The sequence below is a fragment of the Bison bison genome, unplaced genomic scaffold (genome assembly GCF_000754665.1).
Source record: "Bison bison bison isolate TAMUID 2011002044 unplaced genomic scaffold, Bison_UMD1.0 scf7180017864354, whole genome shotgun sequence".
Classification (NCBI taxonomy): Eukaryota; Metazoa; Chordata; class Mammalia; order Artiodactyla; family Bovidae; genus Bison; species Bison bison.
This window is the reverse complement of record NW_011494926.1, coordinates 5,608,325-5,636,119: the sequence shown is the minus strand read 5'-3', so window position 1 is coordinate 5,636,119 and position 27,795 is coordinate 5,608,325. Positions and strand designations below refer to the sequence as shown.

At 35.6% G+C, this 27,795-nt stretch overlaps 1 protein-coding gene across 1 annotated transcript in view; it reads right to left on the bottom strand.

Annotated features, from left to right (window-relative positions):
• Positions 1-27,795, bottom strand: part of MYCBP2 (MYC binding protein 2, E3 ubiquitin protein ligase) — a 269,123-nt gene that overhangs the window by 119,164 nt on the left and 122,164 nt on the right. The window contains exons 22-33 of the mRNA XM_010855138.1: positions 25,499-25,703; positions 24,715-24,868; positions 20,382-20,554; positions 19,341-19,466; positions 19,126-19,253; positions 16,099-16,190; positions 11,599-11,733; positions 10,211-10,294; positions 8,923-9,019; positions 6,403-6,595; positions 5,633-5,907; positions 2,001-2,222 (exon numbers count right to left, since the gene is read on the bottom strand). Of these exons, the coding sequence (XP_010853440.1) occupies positions 2,001-2,222; positions 5,633-5,907; positions 6,403-6,595; positions 8,923-9,019; positions 10,211-10,294; positions 11,599-11,733; positions 16,099-16,190; positions 19,126-19,253; positions 19,341-19,466; positions 20,382-20,554; positions 24,715-24,868; positions 25,499-25,703 (1,884 nt within the window). The remainder of the gene's footprint in view (positions 1-2,000; positions 2,223-5,632; positions 5,908-6,402; positions 6,596-8,922; positions 9,020-10,210; positions 10,295-11,598; positions 11,734-16,098; positions 16,191-19,125; positions 19,254-19,340; positions 19,467-20,381; positions 20,555-24,714; positions 24,869-25,498; positions 25,704-27,795) is intronic.

Genomic DNA, 27,795 nt, shown 5'->3' with positions numbered 1-27,795 from the left:
ATTACTAGCCACTAAAATTTTAGAAAAAGGGAACTCTTATTCACTAGTGGTGGGACATGCAAGCTGACATTAGCTTTCTAGAAGGCATTTTGGCAGTTGGTAGCAAAATCTTAACATATTTTCCTTGACTTAAAATTTTTCCACACTTTAAGATTTATTCTGGAAAAATCACTGTGTATATGCATAAAAATTTAGTCAATGATATTTTCAGCAGCACTGTTTAAAATATTGAAATACTGGGGAAAATCTAAGTATATTTATATAGAGGAAAAGTATTGACTGATTATATTATGCTATTTCCAAATGGTAGAATTCTATATTATCCATTAAAAAGCAAAATATACTAATCAGTATATATTGTCACAGATTAATAGATATGTGAATATGCAATTAATTTCAATAATTACCAAATGTTAGTAGTTCTAAAAAGCTTGAAGTTTTACTACACTTTTAAGGAAAACACTGCAACACTAAAGGGAATCCCAAAAGACAAACAAAGCTTATCCATAACTTTATCACACAAACATTATCTTTACTTCTAGTATTCTCTTCCAAAATATGTATGTTTTTGCATACATATTCTACATAGTTTGTCACCACAGTGTGTCTAGATACCTTGATTTTTTACTTTACTTTAAAAACTTAACAAACATCTGCCTTGATATTAAATGTAAATAGTTATTTTTAATGACTGATAGAACCATATTTTATCAAGTTGACATATCCAAATTCAATTATTTCACTTAATGATGGACATTTAAAGCTCTAAGTTATTCACTTTTCCTTTTAGTAAGATGTATATATATATATAGCTTTAGTCTTCCAATTACTTCCTCAGGTAATTTCCTTTGCAAATATTCATCACACATACTACCGAATTAACAATGTATTTTTAAAAAATACCTTCCAGTTTACGAGTCCTCAATTCAAGAGCTGTATTTATGTTCTTAATTCTCGTCTCAACTAGTACCTAATAAACGCCTAGTAAATAGTAGGTATATGATAAATACTTGCTAAAAGGTTGAAAGAAAGGATTACTTACTTACTAAAAAGATTACTTACACTACATAATGCTATAAACCATCTATAAGTTTAGTGGTTTCCTCACAGTCTTACCAGCACAGGATTTTATAAAAGAAAAAAAGTATCTTTCCTGATATTTTACAAATATATTGATACCATCATAGAACTTTTATCCACATTTAATTACTAGTTAAGACTGAAAAATTTCCCAGGTTGGCTTACTCTCTAAAAGTCCTTCACATTTATCTCTATCACTTCTATGGGATCCTGCCAAAGTATGATATTAACTGCAAATCTGCTTCCCATTCCACTATTGTCCTATTTTGTTTCTCTATGTCACCGGAATTTTTCTCATAATTTTTCTGTTGCTTCAGTCACTAGAAAACTACTACTGTATAATAATTGGTATGACTATTCTATTTTATACCCTTTTTTCCCTTTAAAGATTACTTCTCATCAACTTGGTAGTAATTATACATGGTTTCCATGCATACTTAATTTTTCTCCACAATGCTTTCTAATAAACCAGAAGCTATGACTAAAAATGTTTCCTATGACAACTGTTTTATAATACTTATTTTAACATACCAAATTGTTGTAGAAAAAATGTTTTAAAACTTATCTATTTCCCTAAAATTCTATCTTGGCAATCTAAAATATTATTTCCAAATGTAAAAGTTTGCTTATAGTATTTGCAATTTTTAAATGGTTTGGCAAAAAAACAAATACACAAGAATTCATCTCATAAGTCTATCAAATTTTGTATAGTTTAGGGATCATTCAAAATTAAAAATTAAAAGAAAAAAGACTGCTCATTTACAGATAAACATGAGAAAAAATTTTCCTTAACTCTTCTTGCAAAACTCATTATTTGGTAAATATACTTACCTATGCAGAAGAATAAGCACCAAGCTAAGTACGTCTCTATTTACAGTTTTATTACTTCAGTATGGATGATATTTCAGAAAAAGACCTACCTGGCTGAGTTTTTCCATATGTGCTACCAAAAGGGGAAATCGGTGAACCATTGTGGAGTCATTCTCTGTGCTAACTTGTTTAACAATTGACCGTAGCAATACTTCACCATCATATGCAATAGGGAAGATAGAAGTCAGCTTAACAGACGTGTGACACAGAGCTGACATCACAGCTGCAAGGAGTCGGCTACTTGACGTCTTGAAGTTTGCCTCTTGGATATCCTTTTAAAAACAAAAAGGCAAAAAAAAAAAAAAAAGGCAAACAACCTTAAATCATACCAACATTTTCTAGCACTCGGTCACTCTGTCTGGTTATAGGATAATACACCATTATTATCAATACTTTTAAGCACAATTGCTTAAATTACTACCCAATGAAGCTGGAAAATAACTAAATACAGTCAAGAAAAATCAGCTTTCTGTACTATTTATATATTTGTAGACCCTCAGAATCACAGTCCTCTCTAGTACGATTTCTCAAAAATGATTTCATAAAGGTCCCAATTAGTATACAGTGAAAGTTATTTCCAGTAACAAGCACTGAAACCATTTCCCTCAAATAATAAATGACTTGACTTGTCAGTCAGTGCTACTATAAGAAGATATCTACCTCATGTTAATGTAGCTTAATGTTGTTATGCCTCTGCAGCAGCATTTCACTAAGATCACAAAATTATGTCATCTTATTACACAGTTTATTCAGAAAATTTATCACACTTGGCAAGATTTTATAAAAAAGTACTAAAAACTTATCAACACAGGATATGCAGGATATACAGAGGATCATACAGTTTTGTCTCTCCATTCAGTTAATATGCTTGTAATAGCAACTCAAGTATCAATTATGATAATTTTTAAATGTAAAACCAACCTTGCATTTCTAAAATAAACTCCAGTTTCTATAATACACATTTTATTCACAATTCACAAAAGTTGTGTACACTGTACTTAGTTCATAAAGTATTTGTGTTACAAAGTCTAGCTGAAAGCAAAGCAACTTTCTATATGTTAAGACGTTTGTTAAAGTTAGCCTGTTCAGTAGCAAAGGAAGAAACAACCACGTCAGAATGGGCAGGCTGAGAGAGTGAAAGAGCAAGTTGTGCACTGATCCAGGCAATAACCCTACCCCAGGAAAGCAAGTGGTAAAATACATTACCCTGCTCCATGGCAGGGATGAATGTGGAGGACGTTAGGCTAAGTGAAATAAGCCAGTCACAGAAAGATAAATACTACATGATTCTACTTTTTTGAGGAATTTAAAACTATCAAACTCACAAAAGCAGCGAACAGAATGTTGGCTGTCCGGCTGAAGGGAGACGAAATGGAGAACTGATGTTCAACAGGTATAAAGGTTCAATTATGAATGATGAATAAGTACTAGGGATCTGCTGTACAATATTATATCTGTAGTAAATAATATTGCCTTGTACACTCAAAATGTGTCAGGAGGATACATTTCATGTTGGGTGTTCTCACAACAATGAAATAAAACTTTTTCAAGTCCAGTGAATATAAATTCAATATGAAAATAGTTTAAAAAATAATAAAATGAAAACAAAGTTGCCTACCCAAATGTCATTACCAGAATAACCTTTCTAACTCCACTAGGATGCCTTGCTTCCGACAGTGAGTTTTTTGGTGGTGCTGGGGGAGGGGGCGTTGGTAATGCTAGAACTTCCAGTATAAAGTTAAGCAGAAGTGTGTAAAACACACGCCTTGTGCCTTGTCCCCAAACTTGGGGGAGCAACCAGTATTTCCCCATTAAGTAAGATATTAGATGCAGATTTTTTACAAGTATCTTTTAGTAGATTGGTATTTGTTGAGTTTTCATCAGTGAGTAAGGGATAACTGTCAAAATACTTTTCGTGTATCGACTGAGAGGATGATACGGTTCTGTCTCTCCATTCAGTTAATATGCTTGTAATAGCAACTCAAATACCAATTACACTAATTTTTAAAGGCAAAACTAACCTTGCATTTCTAACATAAACTCCAGTTGGTATAATACACATTTTATATTACTGGATTTGATTTGATACTATTGTTAATATCCATCTTTCTAAGTATATTTGTCTATAATATTTTTTCTTTCCCAATCCTTGTCAGCTTTTAGTATCAGGATGGGTGTAACTTGAAAAACTAGTTTGGAAGTGTTGCCTCCTATATTTTCTGAAAGAGTCTGTAAAGTCATTTCTTTCCTTTATGTTTAGTAGACTTCATCAATGATAATATCTGGGTCTAGGGTTTTCTTTGTGGTAAAATTTTAAATAATTCACATTTTTTAATGGACATAAAAACATTCAGATTATTTTATTTCTTGTTGTGCCAGTTCTTGTTAAGTTGTAGTTTTCAAGAAATTTGTACACTTTATCTAAAGTGATAATTTATTGGTATAAAACTGTTTATAATATTCCCTTATAATATTTTAATGTCTGTTGGATCTATAGGTATATTACCAATTTCATTCCTGATAATGGTATTTTTGTTTTTTTTCTTTCTCTCTCATCTCTCAGACTTCCTAGGAGTTTAAAAATTTTATTTTCAAAGAACCAACTTTTGACTTTCTAATCTCTATTTTCTATTTCATTGATTTTCATGTTTAACTTTTTTATTTCCTTCCTTTATTACTTTATTCTTAAACTGGGTTTGATTTGATCTTTCCAGCTTCTTAAGGTAGAAATTTAGATCACTGATGTTAAACTTTTCTTTTTGGCTAGTAAAAATAATAAAAAGTATAAATTTTTCTCCAAGCAACACATTGGCTACTTCTCACAAATTGTGCTATATTTTTATCTTCAGTGTGAAAATGTCTAATTTCCTTTGGAATTCTTTGATTTGCTGGTTACTCAGAAGTGTTGCCTACTTTCCAAATATTTGGTGTTTTCCTTGATATACTTTACATTTAATTTTGAATTTAATTCTACTGTGGTTTGAAAACACCTTAAGATCTTAATCCTGTAAAATATACTAAGACTTATTTTGTGGCCTAGCATACAATCCACCTCTGTGAACATAACGTGTATACTTAAAAGAATATGTACATTGAACCTGCACATTCTGTTCTGTAAATATCAGTTCTTCTGTATCCAAAATGATTTTGTTGTCCAGTTGTTCTATTAATTACTGAAAGAGTTCTATGTTATACTAATTATGCATAGTCACCAGCTATCAGTGTCATTTGTTTACTTCTCCCTTTAGTTCTGCCAGTATTCTGCTCAGGTGTTGAGACTAATTTGGGGCATACACTTTTATTAGAGCTGCAGTTCCCTCACGAGTGAATGAATGACATTAGCATGCAAAGTCATTCACAGTGCCTCTCCTGACTGTTCCGGAGATACGGCAGTGGCAGGAGCTATCATAAGCTGCCCTTGCTCTCACCCACATGCTCACTCATAGATTCAAAAAGCAACCCAGCATCTGTACAACATGCTTGCCAATTCTGTAACTGAGAAAGAATAAAGCAAACAGAAAATTTTGTTTAACTTTGATTATTTAAGTCACACATACCAAACTGATTTCCTAATTTACCTTTTATACAAGGGAAAGGCTAAGGCAACTGAAATGTATTTTCTTTGAAAAGTATTAAGTAATATATCATATTTTCAGCTAACATTTTACAAACTTAAAATTACCTGATCCAAACAATTCAGTAGGTCACAAAGGCAAGCCCACTGTAAGGCAGGAGTTGGATAGAAAGAATGGAAACAGGCAGTGAAGGTATTATGACACTCCTGAAGGACAGCTTCTAGGAGACTCAAGGGTTGACTGAGATATCCTTGGGGGTCATTATCCAGTTTCACCATGCAGTGGTCAACTCCTTCGGACAAAATTTTTCTTAACAAAGTTCTCGTTTTTCCAATACATTCTGCTAATTTGCTAGTTTCTTCTACAACAGCTTTTCCTGTAGCTTTAAGAGGAGAAAGAGATAAATAATTAATTAGGATAATAAATATGTATGAAAATACTCAATAAATTTCAAGTAACTTCCTATATGGCTATTCATAACCTAGAAATGAAACAAGAGAGATCATGTGTTGGTCCAATAGTATTTCTTTTAAAAATCTAAATTAGGGGGGAAAAAAACTTCTAGTGGTTTCAGCATTTAAGTCCAAATCAGTCATTCAAAATATTCCAATTTGACAGAATCTGTTTAAAATAACACTTTATTAGAGTAGTTAACTTTAGCCTAATGTGACTTTTTGTTATCAGAATGACATGTAATTTATTAAATTCTTTGTAAGTAAATATGAGCATCACAACAAGCCAACCTTTTCTACTCAACTCAGGAGCAGGTTAAATAAAGGCAGCTGGGGATCTTAAACTCATGGTAACCCCTTTGCAAACCTCCTCAATGTCTCAAAACATTGTCTCCCCTTAGGTCATAAAAAAAAATGCATCATACCTGACACTGGGTAAATCTCACAGGTATAGACACGCAATAACCTCAGACAACAGGTTCCCACAAAGCGCAGTCTCTCTAAATCTAGAAGTGTAGCTGTAAACTGGAATCCTTTTAATCCTCTAAGTTCTTCAACTCCTAAGACTAAGGTGGTCCAGCTCCAGTGAAGAATACTCAACAATGACTCAAAACATTCCTAATCCAGAATATGAAAAACAGATACCAATTAGTTTAAATCGTACCATAGGTTGACTCAAATGGAAAGATGACATTCAACTTGAAAAGTTAATCTTGAAGTTTCTACTGAGTTTCAGTAACCCAAATAATAGACATTCTATTAGTCCATTCATTAAATGATCATTAGGAACATCTTTGAAGCTTGACAAAAATAAAAAATAATTTACTCTATGTCTACATAATAAATTTTACAATACAAACTATAGCCAAATCTTGATAAACAAGTTAAAAGGAGATTAAAATTGACTATGAAAGACAAAAAACACTTATTTGGATCTTCAAAAATTCTAGAATATGGGTTTAGGGTGGTGAGCACAGTTTGCCGTACCAGCTGGCCTGCAGGTTTTATTATGCTTACATAACGACAGATACGACACGAATCGCAAAGTAAATCTCATCTCTACCAAATCTCAGTTCTCTGGTGTGACAGTACCAAGAATAAAGGTTTGTAGTTTAAGTTTTTAAAGAAATGACTGAATAAATTTATTCTACAAAGATTACAATTACCTAATGACCACAAAACCACTTAGATGTTAATATGAAAGAATTTCCAGGCACAAAAAAAAAGAGATCACTGAAAACGACATAACAAAGGCAAAGATACTTATTGGATCAAAAGATACCAAACAGATCTTAATACTGAAAGGATGTCAAGAAACCAAGGAGCCAAAGCTCTTAAGAGTCCCTTATTCAAAGCATACCTTCTGTTGGAAGGTGTATTTGACTTGATATATCCAAATTTAAATGAGCCCACTTCCACTAGAAATATTCATAGAAGTACATAAATATCAAAGACACGTATGTATAGACATGAATATAAAACCAACCCTCTGTATTCAAAGGTTTTGCACCTGTAGATTCAACAAACCAAGGATCAAAACTATTCAGGAAAGAAAATTTCCAGAAATTACCAAAAAGCAAACCTTGAATGTGTGGCATGCCAGGGATTATTTATATAACAGTTACATTGCATTAGGTATTATAAGTAAGCTAGAGCTGACTTAAAGTTCACAGGAGGATTTGTGTAGGTTACACACAAATGCTATGCCATTTTATATAAGGAACTTGAATTCCTTTCTAGGAATTTTGGTATATGTGAGGGGTCCTGGAACCAATCCCCACTTCAAGTACCAAGAGACAACTATATAAAAGTAAAAATTGAGATACAATCTTCGGATAGAACAGAATTGGTAAATTAGAGTACATCAATCTGCTGGGAATTCCTTGGTCTTCCAAGTGGTTAGGACTCTGACTTCTCACTGCCGAAGGCCCAGGTTCTATCCCTATTTGGGAACTAAGATCCCCCTAGCTGTGTGGCACAATCAAAAAAAAAAAAAAAAAAAAGAAAGAGTACACCATTCTATTGAATACTATGCATACATTAAAAAATTCAGACAGAGCTAGTGTATCAACATAGAATATAATATGTTAGTTGCTCAGTCATGTTCGATTCTGTGTGACCCCATAAACTGTAGCTGGCTAGGTTCCTCTATCCTTGGAATTCTCCAGGCAAGAACACTGGAGTGGGTAGCCATTCCTTTCTCCAGGGGATCTTCCTGACCCTGGGATCAAACCTTGGTCTCCTGCACAGCAGGCGGATTCTTTACCATCTGAGCCACTAGGGAAGCTCGTCTGTAGTATATTTGATGAAACTTTTCATCACCAATCTCACTCCTATGCATATATCCAGAGAAAACCATTAATTTGAAAAGATACACGAATCCCAATGTTCATAGCAGCACTATTTACAACAACCAAGACATGGAAGCAGCCTAAATGTCCGTTGACAGATGAAGGAATAAAGATGTAGTGTGTATATAAGATACACACACACACACACACACGGAGAACACCTCTATTTTCACATTATTTTAAGTGCATATTCTTTGGCCTGCTGCTGCTGCTGCTAAGTCACTTCAGTCATGTCCGACTCTGTGCGACCCCAGAGACGGCAGCCCACCAGGCTCCCCCGTCCCTGGGATTCTCCAGGCAAGAACACTGGAGTGGGTTGCCATTTCCTTCTCCAGGGCATGAAAGTGAAAAGTGAAAGTGAAGTCGCTCAGTTGTGTCTGACTCTTAGTGACCCCGTGGACTGCAGCCTACTAGGCTCCTCCGTCCATGGGATTTTCCAGGCAAGAGTACTGGAGTGGGGATTCTTTGGCCTAGGATGTCAAAACTAGTACAAACAAATCTCAGTTACAAAACCATGCTGAGATAAACTGTGCTAACCATCAAAATGAAACTGAACACCAGAGAGAAAAGCTGAAGTTTTTAAAAATGCCTTACCACTGACACAGTTCTTGCAAAAGATCTCTTTAAAATATGTACAGGTTCACTGGTTTGCTGTTTGCCCTTTGAAGCACTGCCGTCACTAGTTGGAAGTCTGAAAGTAGCAGACGCACATAAACTTACGTTGGAAAGTTCAATGACATTTTCTTCTCAAATATACATTTTTGCAATAGCAAAGTAAATTAAACATTTAAGTATTTTGTTAGGCAAAAATCCCAATATGGGGCTTTTTATAAACATTTTCCATGCTAAGCAAAATTTTTAGCACATAAGCAAAGCAGTTCATCTTCTAAATGTCACCTCTGTAAGGCTGGGTAGTAGAAACTCTCTTCTCCTACTAGACAGCAAACATACCTTATGTTTTCTAGTAATGTTACTACTAAATACTAGTAACTGTACCTAGGAGTAGACTAAGCAACTAGTAATGTTCAAAATGCTACCCACGGCAAATACTGACTATAACAGATTGTGAAATAGCAAATAAAAATCTCCTCTTGGAAAAAGTGAGGTTATACCATCTAGGTTCTTAAAGAGATTACTAGAAAAGATATGGAAGAGAGAATCACTGTTAAAGCTATCTCCTTTGATATTTACTACTTAAAATAAGAATGTCATTGTTTACTAATGGTTTATATCTATTTAAATTCTTTCATCTAAAAATTATTACAGTAATCTCCTAGAAATAGATGGATACACACATAGGCCATGCTCCCATGTATGTCTCAATTCCCATAAAGTAATTAAAATTCTTAAATAATATTAAAATATAATAGTACATCATATGAGCAAGTTACTGTTTGATATTTTAATTAAAAGCAAAAACTTTTCAGCAAGTTTTTCAAAAACTTTTCAGTAAGGGATTTTCCAATTCATTCTATCACAAGATGAACAAGAAACATAAAACTGTAGAATAAATCCAACTAGGCCTACATAGAAAAGGCACGAATGCTCAGATTTCATTTCTCTAAGATAAATTTCATCAGTTTAAAACACTGAAATTGGTGAGAAAATCAATAGATTAAAAAAATAAGTCATTAAAATATTATAGGCATAATATAGATAATGTGAATCACTAGTGACATTTTACTAAAATTAGCCTTCAGGTAAAAAAATGTTTAAAGATATACAAAACTTAGATGTTTTTGTTCTGTTTCTAATGGTATATTACAAAGTGCTGAATGCTTCAAGTAATTTCTCCCTTATTATTTCACATATTTTACAGTAATACTAGTGCATTATATTAAAAGAATAAATCATGTTAATTAACTATAAATATGCTAAATACCTGTATAATAATTGAGGTATCTGACCAGCATTAACATCTGTGCCATTATTTGATTTCTTTGAACTTTTAAACTGGAAAACAACCCTATGAAGAGAAAAAAATAACAATGTAACCAAAAACAACATGATTTAAGATTCATGAAAGAAACTGAAAAACGTTAACAATCATGTTAACTTTATGTAACTGAAGAGAAATTCATTCTTCAGGGGAAGACACTGTTGTGATTTCAGTTCTAGCTCCAAATAGCTTAATGGGCTAAATGAAAGAACTGAACCTGTCTGGGAGCTACTGCCCGATTCTGCCTGTTAAAGCTCAACATCAACCAGAACGGAACGTTTTTACCAAAATACCGATACTTCAACAGTTTAAAATCTATTAAACTAGATGTGATATAAACTTTAGCTTAAAATGCTATGATATTTCAAGGTTGAATCAACTGTATATGGAATAATATAGTACAGGATCAAAAAGGAGTGTCTTTAGTTTTACCATACAATCTGAAAAGGATACATTACGACAACAGACTTAATTTCTCTACAACATTCTACTTTGTACATTCAGGAACACAGAATTCACCTCATAAGTTAGTCTGCTCTTTTTTTGGTCAGTTCTGTTATAAGTTGAATGAAACTATATGAAATATATCCAGTTCAAACAGCTTATGCTCAAGAATGATAAAAACTGAACTTCTCTTATAAATGATAGCTCCTTCACATGAATCAGAGTATAGAGCAGGCTAGATTTGGAGTCAAGAGACCCCAGGTTGAGATCTAGCTCTGCCACAAAGCAGCTGAACAATTTGATGCAAAATTGTTTCACCTTTTGTCTCTTTATTCCCAACTGTAAAAACAGGGCTAATAATCCCTTCACAAAGTTGTTGAGAGCATCAAATGAGATATTATGTATGAAAGCATTTTATAAACTGGGAAGAGCTCTATATTTGAAATTTAAACAGTAAGTTTCCCCTTAAACTTTATTGAAACTATATCATCTCATATCATGAAAGCTTTGCAATTTGTATTTTCATAAGCATGATCAAATTTTATAGCAAGTATATATTTCTTTGTTCTAGTTTCCAGACACCTAACTATTCTTGTCATTTTCCTCTGTGTAACTTCTAATTTGGTATAATAAGGTTTTAAACATTGTAACATCCAGAAACACATAACAAATGCCAAGTGACAAGAGCAAAGAATATGAGAATATCTTCTGATTTTGTCTTACTTTATTTAGCATGAGATTACACGAATTTAATTTTTAGCAGGTCATATTATGTTCTAGACCTACAATGATTTTCTTATCCTACTAAAAGACCTCTGAGCTTTCAAATCAGCATTCAACTAACAAAAATGAGAGCTGCTTAAGTAATGCTGGAACATTCTGCTTACCCATCATCCGTGGTAATAGAGGCCTGTCCGTGAGATCCACAGTCACTGCTGGGTCCTGACACTCGCGCCCAGGCTACATACCACCAGCCTGCCTGCAGGAGGACTGGTTCATCAAACATCATTGCATATTTTTCCCTAAGGAAAATCAGAGTGTCAAAGAAAAGGCCTCTGCACTTCTTTGGTACATACGTTTACTTTTTAAAATCCTTTTTATAAGCAAAACATAAAATACGTTGTATTATAAGATTCTTGTCAAATGACATTAAAACCCCTCTATTTAAAAAAGTCTGGGCAGTGGAACAAGTTTGAGTCAGTTGGAGTTAGGTGGATGAACTTAGAGACTGCTATATAGAGTGAAGTCAGAAAGAGAAAAAACAAATATAATATGGGATCAAGAAAAACAGTACTGATGAACCTATTTGCAGAGAAGGAATGGAGATGCAGATGTAGAGAACAAACTTGTGGAAACAGTGGGGGAAGGAGAGGGTAGGACGAATTGAGAAAGCACGCGTGCACGCACGCACACACACACACACACACACACGTGCGCGCACAGTATCATGTGCAAAATAGATAGCTACTGGGAAGCTGCTATATAACACAGGGAGCCCAGCCTGGGGCTCTGCGACAACTCAGAAGGGAGCAGTGGCAGGGAAGAGGGAGACTCAAGAGGGAGGGGAGATATATACATATAATTATGGCTGATTCACATTGTTGTATGATAGAAACTAACAACATTATAAAGCGATTATCCTCCAACTGAAATACACAAATAACAGTTACTTGTGTTATGGTCAAGACATTTTTGTCCCCTTCATTGTGAATTCTAAAACTTGCTTAAAAAATAGAAAACTTTCATACTAAAATAAGACGACTTTTACATTTCAGTCGCTCAGTCGTGTCCAACTCTGCGACCCCATGGACTGCTGCACACCAGGCCTCCTTGTCCATCACCAACTTCTGGAGATTGCTCAAACTCATCTCCATCAAGTCAGTGATGCCATCCAACCATCTCATCCTCTGTTGTCCTCTTCTCCTCCTGCCTTCAATTTTTCCCAGCATCAGGGTCTTTTCAAATGAGTCACTTCTTCGCATCAGGTGGCCTAAGTATTGGAGTTTTCAACTTTAGCATCAGTCCTTCCAATGAATATTCAGGACTGATTACCTTTTGGATGGACTAGTTTGATCTCCTTGCAGTCCAAGGGACTCTCAAGAGTCTTCTCCAACACCACAGTTTAAAAGCATCAATTCTTTGGTGCTCAGCTTTCTTTATAGTCCAACTTTCACATTCATACATGCCTGCTGGAAATACCATAGCTTTGACTAGATGAACCTTTGTCGCAAAGTAATGTCTCTGCTTTTTAATATGCTGTCTAGGTTGGTCAGAGCTTTTCTTCCAAGGAGCAAGCGTCTTTTAATTTCATGGCTGCAACCATCTGCAGTGATTTTGGAGCCCAGAAAAATAAAGTCAGCCATTGTTTCTCCATCTATTTGCCATGAAATGATGAGACTGGGTGCCATGATCTTAGTTTTCTGAATGCTGAGTTTTAAGCCAACTTTTCCAGTCTTCTCTTTTGCTTTCATCAAGAGGCTCTTTAGTTCTTCTTCACTTTCTGCCATAAGGGTGGTTTCATCTGCGTATCTGAGGTTATTGTTATTTCTCCCAGCAATCTTTTTTTTTTTTTAAACTTTACATAATTGTATTAGTTTTGCCAAATATCAAAATGAATCCACCACAGGTATACATGTGTTCCCCATCCTGAACCCTCCTCCCTCTGGCTTGACCTCTCTCCAGCCCAGCATTGCTCATGATGCACTCTGCATATACGTTAAACAAGCAGGGTGACAATACACAGCCTTGACATACTCCTTTCCTACTCTGGAACCAGTCTGTTGTTTCATGTCCATTTCTAACTGTTGCTTCTTGACCTGCATACAGATTACTCAGATTTCTCATATTCCAAACTCTTGAAAAATTTTCCACAGTTTGTTGTGATCCACACAGTCAAAGGCTTTGGCATAGTCAATAAAGTAGACGTTTTTCTGAAATTCTCTTGCTTCTTCTATGATCCAACAGAAGTGGCAATTTGATCTCTGGTTCCTCTGCCTTTTCTAAAACCAGCTTAATCATCTGGAAGTTCTCAGTTCAGGTACTGCTGAAGCCTGGCTTGGAGAATGTTGAGCATTACTTTGCTAGGGTGTGAGATGAGTGCAATTGTGTGCTGGTTTGAACATTCTTTGGCATTACCTTTCTTTGGGAATGGAATGAAAACTGACCTTTTCCTGTCCTGTGGCCATTACCGCATTTCCCAAATTTTCTGGCATATTGAGTGCAGCACTTTCACAACATCATCTTTTAGGATTTGAAAAGCTCAACTGGAATTCCATCACATCCACTAGCTTTGTTCATAGTGATGATTCCTAAGGCCCACTTCACTTTGCATTCCAGGATGTCTGGCTCTAGGTGGGTGATCACACCATCATGGTTATCTGGGTCATGAAGATCTTTATTGCATAGTTCTGTGTATTCTTCCCACCTCTTCTTAATATCTTCTGCTTAGTTAGGTCTGCCTCTGTCCTTTACTGGGGCTGTCTTTGCATGAAATGTTCCCTTGGTATCTCTAATTTTCTTGAAGAGATCTCTAGTCATTCCCAATCTATCGTTTTCCTCTATTTCTTTGCAGTGACCACTTAGGAAGGTTTTCTTATCTTTTCTTGCTATTCTTTGGAACTTTGCATTCAATAGGTATATCTTTCCTTTTTCCCTTTGCCTTTTGCTTCTCTTCTTTTCTCAGCTATTTGTAAGGCCTCCTCAGACAACCATTTTGCCTTTTTGATGACCTTTAACTGTTATCAAAAAAAATGGATAGTTTTTTCAGGAAGACTGAATTTTAAAGTAGATTTATTCAACTAAAGTGTTCTGTGGGCTCTGGAATCAGATGGCCTGAGTTCATGGCCTGGCTTTGTAACTCACTACCTGGGTGATCTTGTGCAAGTTACCAAACCCTCTCTGTGACTCAATGACTCATATATTTCCTTATTTGAAAATAGGGATAACAGTAATATCCAGGTCATAGGACTGCTCTGAGAACTGAGTTGAGATAAACAGTTTGGAACTGAGCCTGTAACATAGTAACTACACAAAAAGTTCACTAAATTAGGAGGAAAGGAAAAAAAATACATAAATAAGAGAATCTGATATATACCCAAGTTGAAAAGTCCTAGTAACAGAGTGAAAGGAATGTGCATTGATTGCAGCTGGGGATAGAGAGAACAGAGGATACTGAGAAAGGGGAAGACTGTCATGAACAGTTCTCAGAGGTGTGAAAGTATGAAACAGGATATGAAACTGGCAAAGTGTCTAGTAGGATTAGAGCATTAAGACAAAGAAGAGTAATAACCAGAAAGTTAAAAGAGGCCTTTAAAGATTATGGAAGTTCTTTAATGCTAGCCATAGGAATTAGTAGGCAAATGAAGAAAATGTAGACGATTCTATCTATATAAAACCACATACTGCATTTTTGACTCATAATCATCGTTCAAAATATGATGACAATGGTATCTTAAGGCTTTACTAAAAATTACTTAATAATTAATCTTCCTGAAATTTCCTTAATTTTCATTCATGGATAACATAAAAGTTACTGGAAAAATATCTCCCGATATTGGTTAATGCCTAAAGTGAAGAAACAGTCGGAATTTCCTTTAGGTTTACTGTTTTGTTCACAAAGTATTATCTATTGAAAGCAAACTCAATGCCTTATCACCAGTTTCAGCAAAGATACATTTTCATTAGCAAAAAGCTTATGAATGCCACAGGAGGTTTTCTTAACATAGTGACTGGTGAAGGACCGTGTGTTACTGTTACCATTAAGTTCAATTCATTTCTTTTTCATATCATCGTCTTCCCTGATTTATCATAGCACAGTGCTGAGGTAATTCTTAGGATTACACAGAAACACTGATAAAATCTGCCTCTTTTATTTAAGGAGAACTTTAAAAGCAAGCATCCTGATTCTGGCTACTCCTGAGGTTTCAGTAAAGCCAGCCACCTCTCCAATGGTGCTATAACCAAGCAAACACTACAGGCACGGTGTCAAGGTGTCAGAGTATGCAGGTGATCTAAAGTATGGCCCACTGTGACCACTGGGCATAGCAGACATAATGCTACTGGTAGTAAATAACTGTACTGCATCACTAGAGTAGTATATCAGATGTTCTCTAAGTGATGCATGAAAATATGTGTGCAAAATATATGTATATTTCCACCTTCAGTGTAGAAACAGTCAACTTATCTTGTGAAAAACAAATATGAAGGACACTATAGTTTTAATGTATTATTATTAAAAGCAACACTTATCACCTAGTACATAATTTAATTTCTTAAGCATCTGATCACAGATTACTTAAAACTTCCTTTTTAAATCATGTTATTCATTTACAATAAACTTGCCATATCAAGTATGCAATGATTACAATGAATACCAAAGAAATCTTTACCTAGCAGCACAGTCATAAGCCAAGACATCTGTTTCTGCAAGAAGGTCTCCATCAGTTTCATGATCTCCTCCATCAGGACCTAACTCAAACAGCTGGGGAAAGGATAAAAGCATACTGTGATCATATTGTGATCACTCAATCACGTAAATCTGCTGAATAATGTGCTTATAATTTTGTGTCTCTAATATACACTGGACATTACAAAATGTAAAAGAGTACCTGCTTTAAAAAAAATCTTATTTAGTGAAATAAATCTATATATCTAAATTAAGAAACTTATACAATGTCTTATGGCCTATATTAACCTCAGTTTTCCTTGCTTTATATATTCACCTACTTATATCAAATGCTCCAAAAATGTTCTTTACCAGATATAAACATCTGAAGGAGGTGAGAGAATTCTAATTTCTAAGTGAGGTTCCAAATGTAGTAGAATTTTGCCTTAACATGTAACTAGCTATGAAATCCTTGGATCCAGCTTCTTCATCCACAGAAGGGAGATGGACACGCTAGCAGTGCCTACTTCATTGTAACTGTGAGAATTAAAAGAAACGATACTTGTAGAACACTTATATACCACAGCACCACCCCCCACCGCCCCCAAAAAAAGCCTAGAAAAATATTAGCTGACGAATAGCAATAACAGAAGGTAAAGCACTCAGGTTACTCAGTGGTAAAGAATCCATCCGCCAGTGCCTGCCAGTGTAGGAGATGTGGATCAAATCTCTGGTCAGGAAACTAAGATCCCACCTGCCATGGGCTCCAGAACTAAAAAGAAGCCCTCATACCACAATGAAAGATCCTACATGCCACAATGAAGATGCCAGGAGCCACAACTAAGACCTGAAACAGCCATAAAAAAAAACCAAAAACAAAAAAACAAACCCTGGGATAACCCTTTTATTCCATCTCTCTCCACCAGTTCTGTATCTATTCTATTCCTGGTACCAAACACTGTCAATGCCACTGTCAGTGTGTTTCCAGTGTTACTAGCTGAAAGAATTCAATATGAACTAATTCTCTTTCTCTCCTTGTTCTAACCTATATTCCACAGTTAAAGGTTTTTGCTTTTCTTTAATAACCCATAGTTGTCTTTTTAAAATGCATATCTGATTAGAATACTTCTTTAAAAGTCTTCAATGGTTTCCCTCCTCTTCATTGTAAACAGCATGATATAAAGGTACTTAATAACTTGCCCCTATGGCTACACTGCTTATTTTCAGCAAATAATTTTGAACACATACTGTGTGCCAGGCAGGGTGGTAAGAATCAGGCATACAGGGGTACGCAAGGCAAACAACAAAAAAAATGGGGGCTATTGGAATGTACAGTTTTAAATAGGCTCACCACGGAGTTGAGATCTTAAGGTTAAGAAAAAGTGAGCCATGCAGGTATGGGAATGAAGAGCTGTAGTCAGAGGGAGTAACAGGTGTGAAGGTCCTGAAGTTTGACTGTGCCCAGCATGTTTCAGGAACACAGGCAGCCAGTGTAGCTAGATTGTGGTGAATTAACTAGTATAACATAAGGGCAGAGGGGTGATGGAAGTTACTTCTGATGGTGTTTTTCAGGCCCTTGTAAGGCCTGTGGTTTTTATTCTAATATAAGAAGCACTGCAGAAATCTGAACAGAGAAGTGGCATACTCTGGTGTACATTCTAAGAGAATCACTTTGCTCTCAGAGAACACAATGAAGGGACCAAGGACGGAGTAAAGGCTACTCTGTACTGATCCAAGTGGTTGGGGTTTGGATCAACCTGGTACTAGGGACAGTTTTCAGAGGTAGTTAGATCCTGGATTTATTTTCGAAGTGCAGCCAACAATATCTGCTGCTAGAGTGAATGTGGGATGTGAAAGAAAAAGGGCAGTCAAAAGGACTTCAAGATTTTTGGCCTGAGCAACTGGAATAATAAAGTTAATTCTATTGTGAGCCCATTAAATGGGATGGGGAAGGACAACAGAACAGGAGGTTTAGAGAAGATGTCAGAAGCCTGGTTTTGAGTATATTACACCCCAAATACCTGTTAGCTATCCACATGGAGATGCAGAGTAGGCAGTTGTATAAATGACTTTGGAGGTCTACTAAGTGTAAGAGTGATAAAAAGAAAAACACTTAAAGCCATCAGGCTGGATCACTGTGGGGTGAGCAGACTTTAAAAAGATTTCCAAGACTTTGAGTTCTGGCACTCCAACATTTCCAGATCAGGGACATGATGAGTAACCATCAGCAGACGAAGAACAGCAGCCAAAGAGACCGAGGAAAACGAAGCCTCGTGTTCTGGGAGCCACGTGAAGAAATTGTATCAAAGAAAAGCTCAATTGGATTAAATTGTGTTGACTGAGGTAAGGAAGATAAAGACTGAGACTACAGTAGCATTTAACTGAGAAATTTTTTATGAAGCCTGGTACACTGAAGTTAAGGCATAAACGACAGTTTTCTCTTTCACTTTAAGAGCAAAATCAGATAATGTGACAACAGAACATTCAAGCTATCAGTGAATTTTCAAAGACTGAGCAGATCCTTTACTCAGTATAACAGGTAGCCCTTTCTGACATGCATAGTGCAGTAAACTTATGACTCCTGATTGTTTTTTGACTCTCTACCAGATGGAATCCATCCCCTTACTCACTTCATCCCTGGTCTCCATATGTCTGTGGTAATGATGTATGTTTACACAGCATCTGGTGATATAAATGCTAAAAAATTTTAAAGCCACATCAAAATGCCCCTGTATCTTGTCATTAAAATGGCTACAAGAAAGTAGGCACAGAGAAAGGTACACAGAAGATTGAGCTTGACTGTTAATGCCTTTTTCAACCTAAAATTATTGAAAAATCATTTTCTATTTATTTTACTCCTTTTTAATTTGACTTCTGAATTTTTCATGAGTTAATGATTTATTACTACTCTATTTGATCATAGCAATATTTCCTCAGGTCCTTTATTAGAGAGGCATTCTATAAATTAATAAATCAAGTTAAAATGATTATCCGCAAACACAGAGAACAACAGTGTGAATGGACTGCTTACCTTAATTTTAGCAGTATATTCTCCTCTACCTCCAAACAGACCAAGACCACCAAGTAAAATATCGGTGTCGGCACTAAAACGTATAGCTTCCACCGAGTGAGCAGAGTAGCCCCAGCCCCCTCCATGACCTAAAAAGACGTAAATGGTAATTTACATTTTAAACATCCATATAATTCATTTATAAGACAGTATTTCCTCAACATAAATGTACATACTTTCAAACCTGTTTACTACACTATAATCTTCTTTGGAATAAACCTTCATCACTGCTTGAGTTTCCTCCTCTGTGCTGGCAACACCCATTTTTAAATCCTGCATAGTTGCCAAGGTATCAAGACAACCTAAAATCAAACAAACGAAAATTCAACTGCTTGAATGAACACTTCCCCTAGTATTCGAGATGCTGGAGGTGATAAATTAAAACAGCAAACTCTAAATGTTTGCTGTTTATACCAAGCTTCAATATTTCATGGAAGATACTTAAAACCAATACAAATTATCCTCTGCTTGTATAACTATCATATTTAAATATATGCTGTATGACAATGTTTCGCACAAAACTCTCTCTGAAAAGTTGCAAGAGCTTATTTAATATTTCAGTCCTTACAGTCATTTATCAAACTCTATGAATCACTTCAGATTGATTTTTTTTTTCTCCTTATCAATGATTCTTTAGATGGATTCTTAAGGAACTATTTGAGGAAGACACAGTAGCCTGAGATAAATTTAATCAATGCTAGTTTGACATGTTTACAATGGTTACCAGATGTTGTAAAAATGCTATATCTCAAATTATTAATTAGAAGTAAACAATGTGCTGTGGAAAACTGTTATGTAAGAAAAAACAGAAGTGGTAATTATAAAATTCATATATATTTTATAGAATTTATTTTAAAATAATGCATAAAAATTAAATACTTTAATTATATATTTGAATATTTAACCTGCTTCACTAAAGTTTATGTAGTTAAAGTAAGCAAAAAACATTATTTTAAAAGATTTACCTGTTAGGAAAATTATATTCAGGGCTGCTTTATATTTGGGGATATATAAATCTTTCATGGTGTTGGTGTAAGTCTAATGTACTTTTTTCTGTAGGAGAAACCTTTTAAAGTTAGAAGATTTAACTTATTTTGCACCTAGCACATTATTATTTAACAAACATGATAGAATGATACACAAATTTAAATACTCTTTAAAAAAAATCTTCAGGACATATTAACGAAAATTAGTTGATCACCAAACACCAACCCTACCTAGAATGTGCAAAGCTGCATGAGACCGGGTGGTAAGAGCCCTTGAGCCCGTCGGTAAGGCCAGTTCAGGACTCAGAATACTACATCGGGACTGCATGTCTGCTGCAGAAGGAAGTCGGGCATCGGCAACCACCGCATTGTAACACCACAGTTCTCTAGTGCTTGGCCGAAACCTTTCAAGGAAAAGATTACAGCACCTCAACATACAGTTTCATTTTTTAAAAACGTATTAAGCAAAATTGATGACACAAAGAGAATAATACAGCCAGCTTAAACAGGACAAAATGTAGCTCGTTACTTTCCATATCTGAGCTAAAAATATAAAATTATTTATGTTACCATAAAAAATTTGAACAAAACAGCAATACATATCACATTATTGCATGAAAACACAGCAAGAGTATATTTTAAAGTCTAATGTGTACTTAGACATATAAAACTTTTGTACAGCAAAACTCCGCAAAAAAAAGTGGAAAGTCAAAAGAAAATACACAAAACAAACACGAGACTAAACAACAGTATCCATAATGGAGAGGAACTCCTGAAGCCCAACAAGAGATAATCTAAAACCAAAAGTGGGCAAGGGACACGGAATGCTGTTCTTCGGAATGTAGATGCTGAATCTTACAATGCATCATAAAAACTACGAAGAACCCACAATGACATCCTGCCACTATCTCATTCCTTTCGTCTCTTCCATAACAAAAGTCTCGAAACGCAGTCTCCACTTCTTTTATTTTTTAAACTTTTTTTGGAAAAGCTGTTTTATCAACTACTGAGTTAACGCAAAAGAACAGTAACAAAATATTTTCAAAATAAAGCATGAAGAATGACATGATGTACACTAGCAAAAAGAACATTATCATTTATCTATTAAGTATCCTGTTGCCATCCTCCCTACTCAATTCCTTTCCTTCTCCTTTCAAAAGGAACAAGTATCTTGAATTTCAAAAGTTTATTATCTTCTTGCTTTTCTTTACGGCTTTTCATGTTTGTATCAAAATAGCATATTATTTAAGTTTTGTGTTTTGAATTGTCTATGAACACGATACATGCTTTGTGTATTCTTTTGTGGCTTGCTTCCTTCAAACAAAGAATATTCTTACAATTTGTATTTACACAGTGCGATGTGGCTGCAAATTCACTCAATCTCACTGTTGTAAGGGTATTAGCTCATGTGACTGTATCACAACTATTTGTCCATTTTATTACTGATAGCAAAATATGAAAACCATCCAGTCTTCTACTATAAAAAAATGCTGCTATGGATAATCTTTTACACAGTTTCTAAAGCACAGGTACAAAAGTACACAGGAAGGAAGAACAAATCCTCATTTTTCACAGCTGGGATGTCTACATAGAAAACACTGATCCTCTAGAAAACCTTATTCATGTTAGATACAGTTGACATTTCAGGTCAGTTTAGAAAGGATGATCTTCTCAATCAGTGGCATTTGATGATTCAAACTTACTAAATATATAAGCACTTAAATCCAGCAGTCCCACTTTGGGTACACAGCCAAAAGAACTGAAAGCAGGATCCTGATGAGATATCTGTATGCTCATGTTTAGAGCAGCATTATCCACAATAGCCAAGAGGTTCAGGTCAGAGAGGTTGGAGCAACCCAAACATCCTTTGATGGGTGAAGGGGATAAAGTAAATGTGGTAGAAACATACAAAGAACTACCATCCAGATTTAAAAAAGAAAGAAAGAACTCCATCTGGTCACAGGCTACAACGTGGATGAACCTTGATGACATGACCCTAAGTGAAATAAACTCATCACAAAATGAATCAGTGTACAATTTCACTTACATATCTGAAGAAGGCAAAGGCACAGAAACAGAGTAGAAAGATGGCCGTCAGGAGTAGGAGGGAGGGAGAAATAGGTGTTCTTTGCATACGTTTCAGTTTTACAAAGTGAAAATGTTCCAGAGATCTACTGTTCAACAATGTGACTATATTTAACACTACTGAACTATACACTTAAAAATGATTAAGAGAGTACATTTTATGTTTTTTTATCACAATTAAGAATTATTTTTAAACACATACTTAAAAATAATACTTTGCAAAGAATAAATTCTATGAAAATATTAACTGCTGCTATAATTAATAGCATTAATATTATTGGGTTATTGCTTTTTAATATAATCTACCAATCTGCTACTTGCGGTCCAAAAGACATGCATTTTGAAAGGTATCACACAATATAAACCACACTTTGTGACCCACGGAGGAAGTTAGTGGGATTTGGTATGGGGGAGAAAAAAAGATATGGAGATGGACCACATCATTCTTACTGTTTGTATATTTGCTTTGTCTTTTAAAAAACTAGCAACACAGATTCATGTGTCAGTTCTGTAAATTTTGAAATGAAAAGTAAAACTGCTACTAACATTCATCTGCTCTTTACAGGCATGACGTTTCTAATTATTCAGGAGAAGTTATTGTTAAGAATACAAAAAGACGCAGGCTCAGACAGGAAGGAAAGTAAAGTAAGCTAACACTGAATCTGCAGCGTCTGTGATGGAGAAAAATGCAAGTACCTACTGAAAAGCACAGAGGACACAAAGCTGTCAGAAGTCAGCACAATGAAGGAGCTCTCCAACCTCCAGCTGTTTTACTGAAACATAAGAGGAGACTGCTCTTCATGTTTTAATCTCTGTTTTGGAATAAGGGAGTAAATGATCAGAGACCTGGCCAGGCATCTGAGATCACCTGTCCCCCTGCTACCACCATATGTGGAAAAGGCAAGGTTCACCTAACCACGTACCACACGTTGCAGTTCTGTTAAGGCTCCAGGGAAACGACTCTAGTTATATCATTAGAGCCTACTCCTACCATTATTTCCCAGTTAGAGAATGCATTTCTAATCTATCAAATGTATCCAGAAACAAATTCCATACTGCCAGCTTTCATTTTATTCTATTAATGCAAATTACTTTGTTTAAAACTAAAACATATTATAAGGATCATGGAAAATAAAACATCAATTTAAACCTAGGGTCCAAACCAGAGCTTGCTCTTTGGTAACTCTCTTGTACAGACTTCTAATCAGTAAATAATTGAACACAAAATCCATCTTTACATCATTTGCTTCTCTATCCCTGCCATTTATTTCACTGTGATCACTCTAATTCTGGTTCACAGGATCTCATGTCATCACAAGAATCACTTTAAGACTACTCACCCCTAGTCTCTTGTTACCTAATCCATCCTGTATATCGCTGCTAGGGAATCTAAAAGCACTACTCAATTCAATTCTGGCCTCCAAGCTGCCTCACAAACTGCCCAAATGAGAGAATAAGCTTGTCAGCAACCTGGGAGCACTGTAACTCCTTCACTTGGAATCATGACTCACAACTGATAGAAAACAGGCCTTTTAAGACCTGGCTGGCTGGTAGAAAGGAAACTCGGAATGGGCAGAAGAAAGAAGACAGAGAAAGTCTTCTCCTGCCAACTAAGGCTGGCCGAATAAACAGCTCAAGGGAGAAGAAAAAGAAAGTCCTGTGATGTGCCACTCTGGTAAAGGCATGACTCCCTTATTAGTCATCAAAGCTAGAAATCTGGGATAACTCCTTCCTTGACTAATGTATATAAAGCACCATAGTAAATTTTAAACAAATGCAATATAATTTATTGGATTGCTTGTGTACCTGTATCCATCTGTACATTTTTAAAATTCCCAGAGTTTGATAAACCGGTGTATTTCTCTACCAATATGGGAATTTTGTTACGTACATTCCTAAAGGGCAAGGTTCATTGGTTTTATTTATTCTGTACTGTCTTTGGCATAATTTCATCTACACAGTTGGTAATAATTAGATATTTACAGAACTAAGAAACAGAGTGAATTCTGTATAATACAGATAAGACTGCTGACAGACTAAAAATAATGAACAAGAGAGCTCTTGAACGTGAAACTGCTTATGATAATGACAGTGACAGAGTCTTCATAGCACTTTACTACGTGCCTCTGCCCTAAGTTCTTCAATTCTCATGATAGCCTATGAGATCCCATTATTATCCCTATTTTATAAATGAGAAAAGTAAGGCACGCATAGTCAAAGTAACCTCTCCATAGTGACAAAGAAAGCAAAGTGTGCAAGTGGGATAAACCTAGGCAGTCTGGCTCAGAGTGCATGCTTTTAACTGCTGCACTATACTGGAGAGGTCCCAGAGAGGCGCTGCGATAGTAGTGTAGCTAACAGTTGAACAAGAGAGTTCTCATCGATGAAAAGTCTGCCTGTACATGGCTTTCATATTCCACGAAAGTATAATTTGATCAAAACATACTTATTAGTCTGTTTTAAAAATGGAGACGCTTACCTCCAAATGACATCATACACAGGATCAAGACACACACCAAATCCTTGCAGGTCCTCTTGTTCAGAGTCATTAAAAGTTTTACAGCTCCCATCCACTTTATTTATCAGAAGACACTTAAATGGAGGAGGCTCTGATATAGAAGCAGGTACCAAGCCTTGGGGAAAAAAAATTATGTATTTTAAAGATGCACTACCTTTTCATATTCCCCCAACTTATAAGCATTTCCTGTAAGCTAAGTATTATTACTATCTCCACTTAATAGATGAAGAAACTGAACTAAGACTTAGGGGTTAGGTAACTAAAAACCTTTAAATAGCAGAATGTGGACTAAAACCTCAGGCTGTCTAAATCCACAACACATGCTCTTAATTTCCATACTAGACCACCCTATTATATAATTATTCATGATACCATAGACACAAGTATAAATTAACACCTTGGTCTCAATGAAACTTTAAAGTCTGATTTATGTAATCTTCCATAGCAAAATTCTATCATTTATTTATCAAGAACCAATACAGAAAACTCCCTCTAATACAGGTTTTATACCATACAATTAGGCTCATATTTCCAACACTCTCTAGTTTATAAACTGGTCTCCTAATAATTCCATTCTTTCAGTGCATACATACATATAAACACAGACACTTAAAAGCTTCTTTTAAACTTCTTCAAACAGAAAGAAAACAAAAAGCTACAGGACAATATGTCATAATAGGGAAAGATGAACCATTTGCTTTCAAGGATCTTTCAAAGGGAGATTTGTTTTGGTGAGGGGTATTACCTATAATGTGTTTACTGGCAAAAATTTCTGATGTAGCAAGCACATGAGAATTAATAAGCGCTTCATCAATTCGTAGGAAAGTCTGGTCCCCACTTGCACCTATCCAGGTAGCTTTTCTTCCGTATTTTGATCCAATGTTAGGCATGGGAGCTGGTTTTGCATTCCAATATGGCACATCCAAAATTGGTCTGCCCAGTTGTCCTTTCTAAAAGATTAAATAAATCACATTAACAACATGACTAAATAATTTATAATTTTCCATAAAGTTAAAGAAACATTAGACAAAAATAGCTCTGAGACATTATTCTTCATCAATTGTTGGCTGTTTCTTTCTTTAAATAAATGAAATTCACATGAAATTTGGACCAAACTTGGATAAAGAAGTAATTTATATTATTCTTAGGCATTCTCCCCTTAATATTAATAAACCACAAAGAATATATTAAAAAAAATTATAAAGTTGAAATATTTTTCCACGTAAGGAATCTCCCTGAAATACTGTACTGTCTTTAACATCTAAGTGAAACATATAATAAATATACAATGTATTTAAAAAGTAGTAATACAAATCATTCATTTAAAAAACCACTTTGATATTTTAAGTTGACAGTCCAACAAAATGTTAGTATTGAACTCAAGAGAAAAAATTTTTAGATAAAAGATAAAAAATAATGAATACTGCAACTGTGAATACAATTAGGAAATTACATCTTTTCACACATGATCATGTGTTAGTAAGTTACTTCATTCATGTTTCAAGATAAAGAGAAGAATCATTATGCTGTCTTAAGTAACTGTTGACTCACTTTAAAAGTATGGCTGTCCATAGGTTAGGGAAGAGTAACAGGGAAGTTTCTCAATATTAAGCTGGTAGCTGTAAATGAACGCGAATGTTGGACTGGTAAATATCCATCTACCCCCCAGCTCAGAAGCTCTATCTGACACTCTCTCTCTGTTAGCATTACCCTTTCCAACGCCCCCTGGATGGCAGACAGTGCTGCACCACAGCAGCCAGGGTTCACTACAAGTAATGAGAATGAGAAACCACAGCAAACCACCCCCCCTGCCCCCGCCAAAGACCCAGGGAGCCTGGAGCACTGCAAATGCTGTGGCTGAATTCTCTCCCAACTACGAGGTTTCTAAAGAGTCCTACCATGCCTTCAACACCACACCAAGAAAACAGAGCCACAAACTGCAAAAGCAAAAGAGCTTCAATCTCTGGGTGGAATGAACAGAGGTTCATGATCAGAGAAGCAGCACATGATCAGAGAAGAAGCCAAGAAATTTCAATGTTTATGCTCAGCTTCTTTCAAAGTCTATCCTTATTTTTGACAAAACAGCAGCATAAGAAACGTGTCCATCATATTGAGATATTTATTATACTTCTGGAGGAAAAGAAATTATATTTTTCATTGACTCCTGACATAAATATCTATTCCCCTACTGTCAACCAACTAATTCGAAGAAAAGCAGTCTAAAAATACGGCAGGTGCCAGGACAGCCCCATGGGATTCAAAACATGGTTATAGATAAGCCATATTTAAACACACAGAGGTTCACACCTAGGGCTTCTGGGGCTAGGGGACAATAATGACTGTCTGATTCTAAGTATTACCATTCACATTCCTTCCAAAACAACATAAAACCAACACAGAGCAAAGAAAACCACACGTGATTCAAGCCTTCAGCAGTATTAGGAAATAGTGGATCTTACAACTTTTAAGTTACCTGAAACCAGAGGAAAAAACCAAAGTTTTCTTCACCCACCTGCCTCTACAAGCCCTGGGGGGCCAGGGCTGAGGAGGAGGTGCTGGGGCGGGTGACGGGGCGGCGGCGAGCGAGGGGTGGGGGGCGCTGAGCGGGGAGTGCAAGGCACAAAAGGCTTCAGAAGGAGAACAGAAGAGAAGAGCTGACAAAATAATTCCCCCAAGGGGAAAACCCAAACCTTGATGTGAAAATGCTACATATGGCAAGAACTTGAGGGTTCTGAGCACCAGCCACAGGAAAAAGCCTTGAAAGTATGCAGGGCCATTTCTCACCCATCAGACTGACACAAATGAAAAGGTATGACAAACAACACATTCTGCTAGCAAAGCCGTGGAGAAAGAGGCACTCTCACGGACTGCTGGTGAGAACACAAAATAGAGGGAAAACTATCTCACAAAACTACCCAGGTGTTAGCCTTCAACCCAACCCAGGTGTTAGCCTTCAACCCAACAATCTTACTTCAAAAAATTTATCTCAGAGATACACCTCTAACAATATTCATTGCTGTTGTTGCAAAATATTAGAAAGTA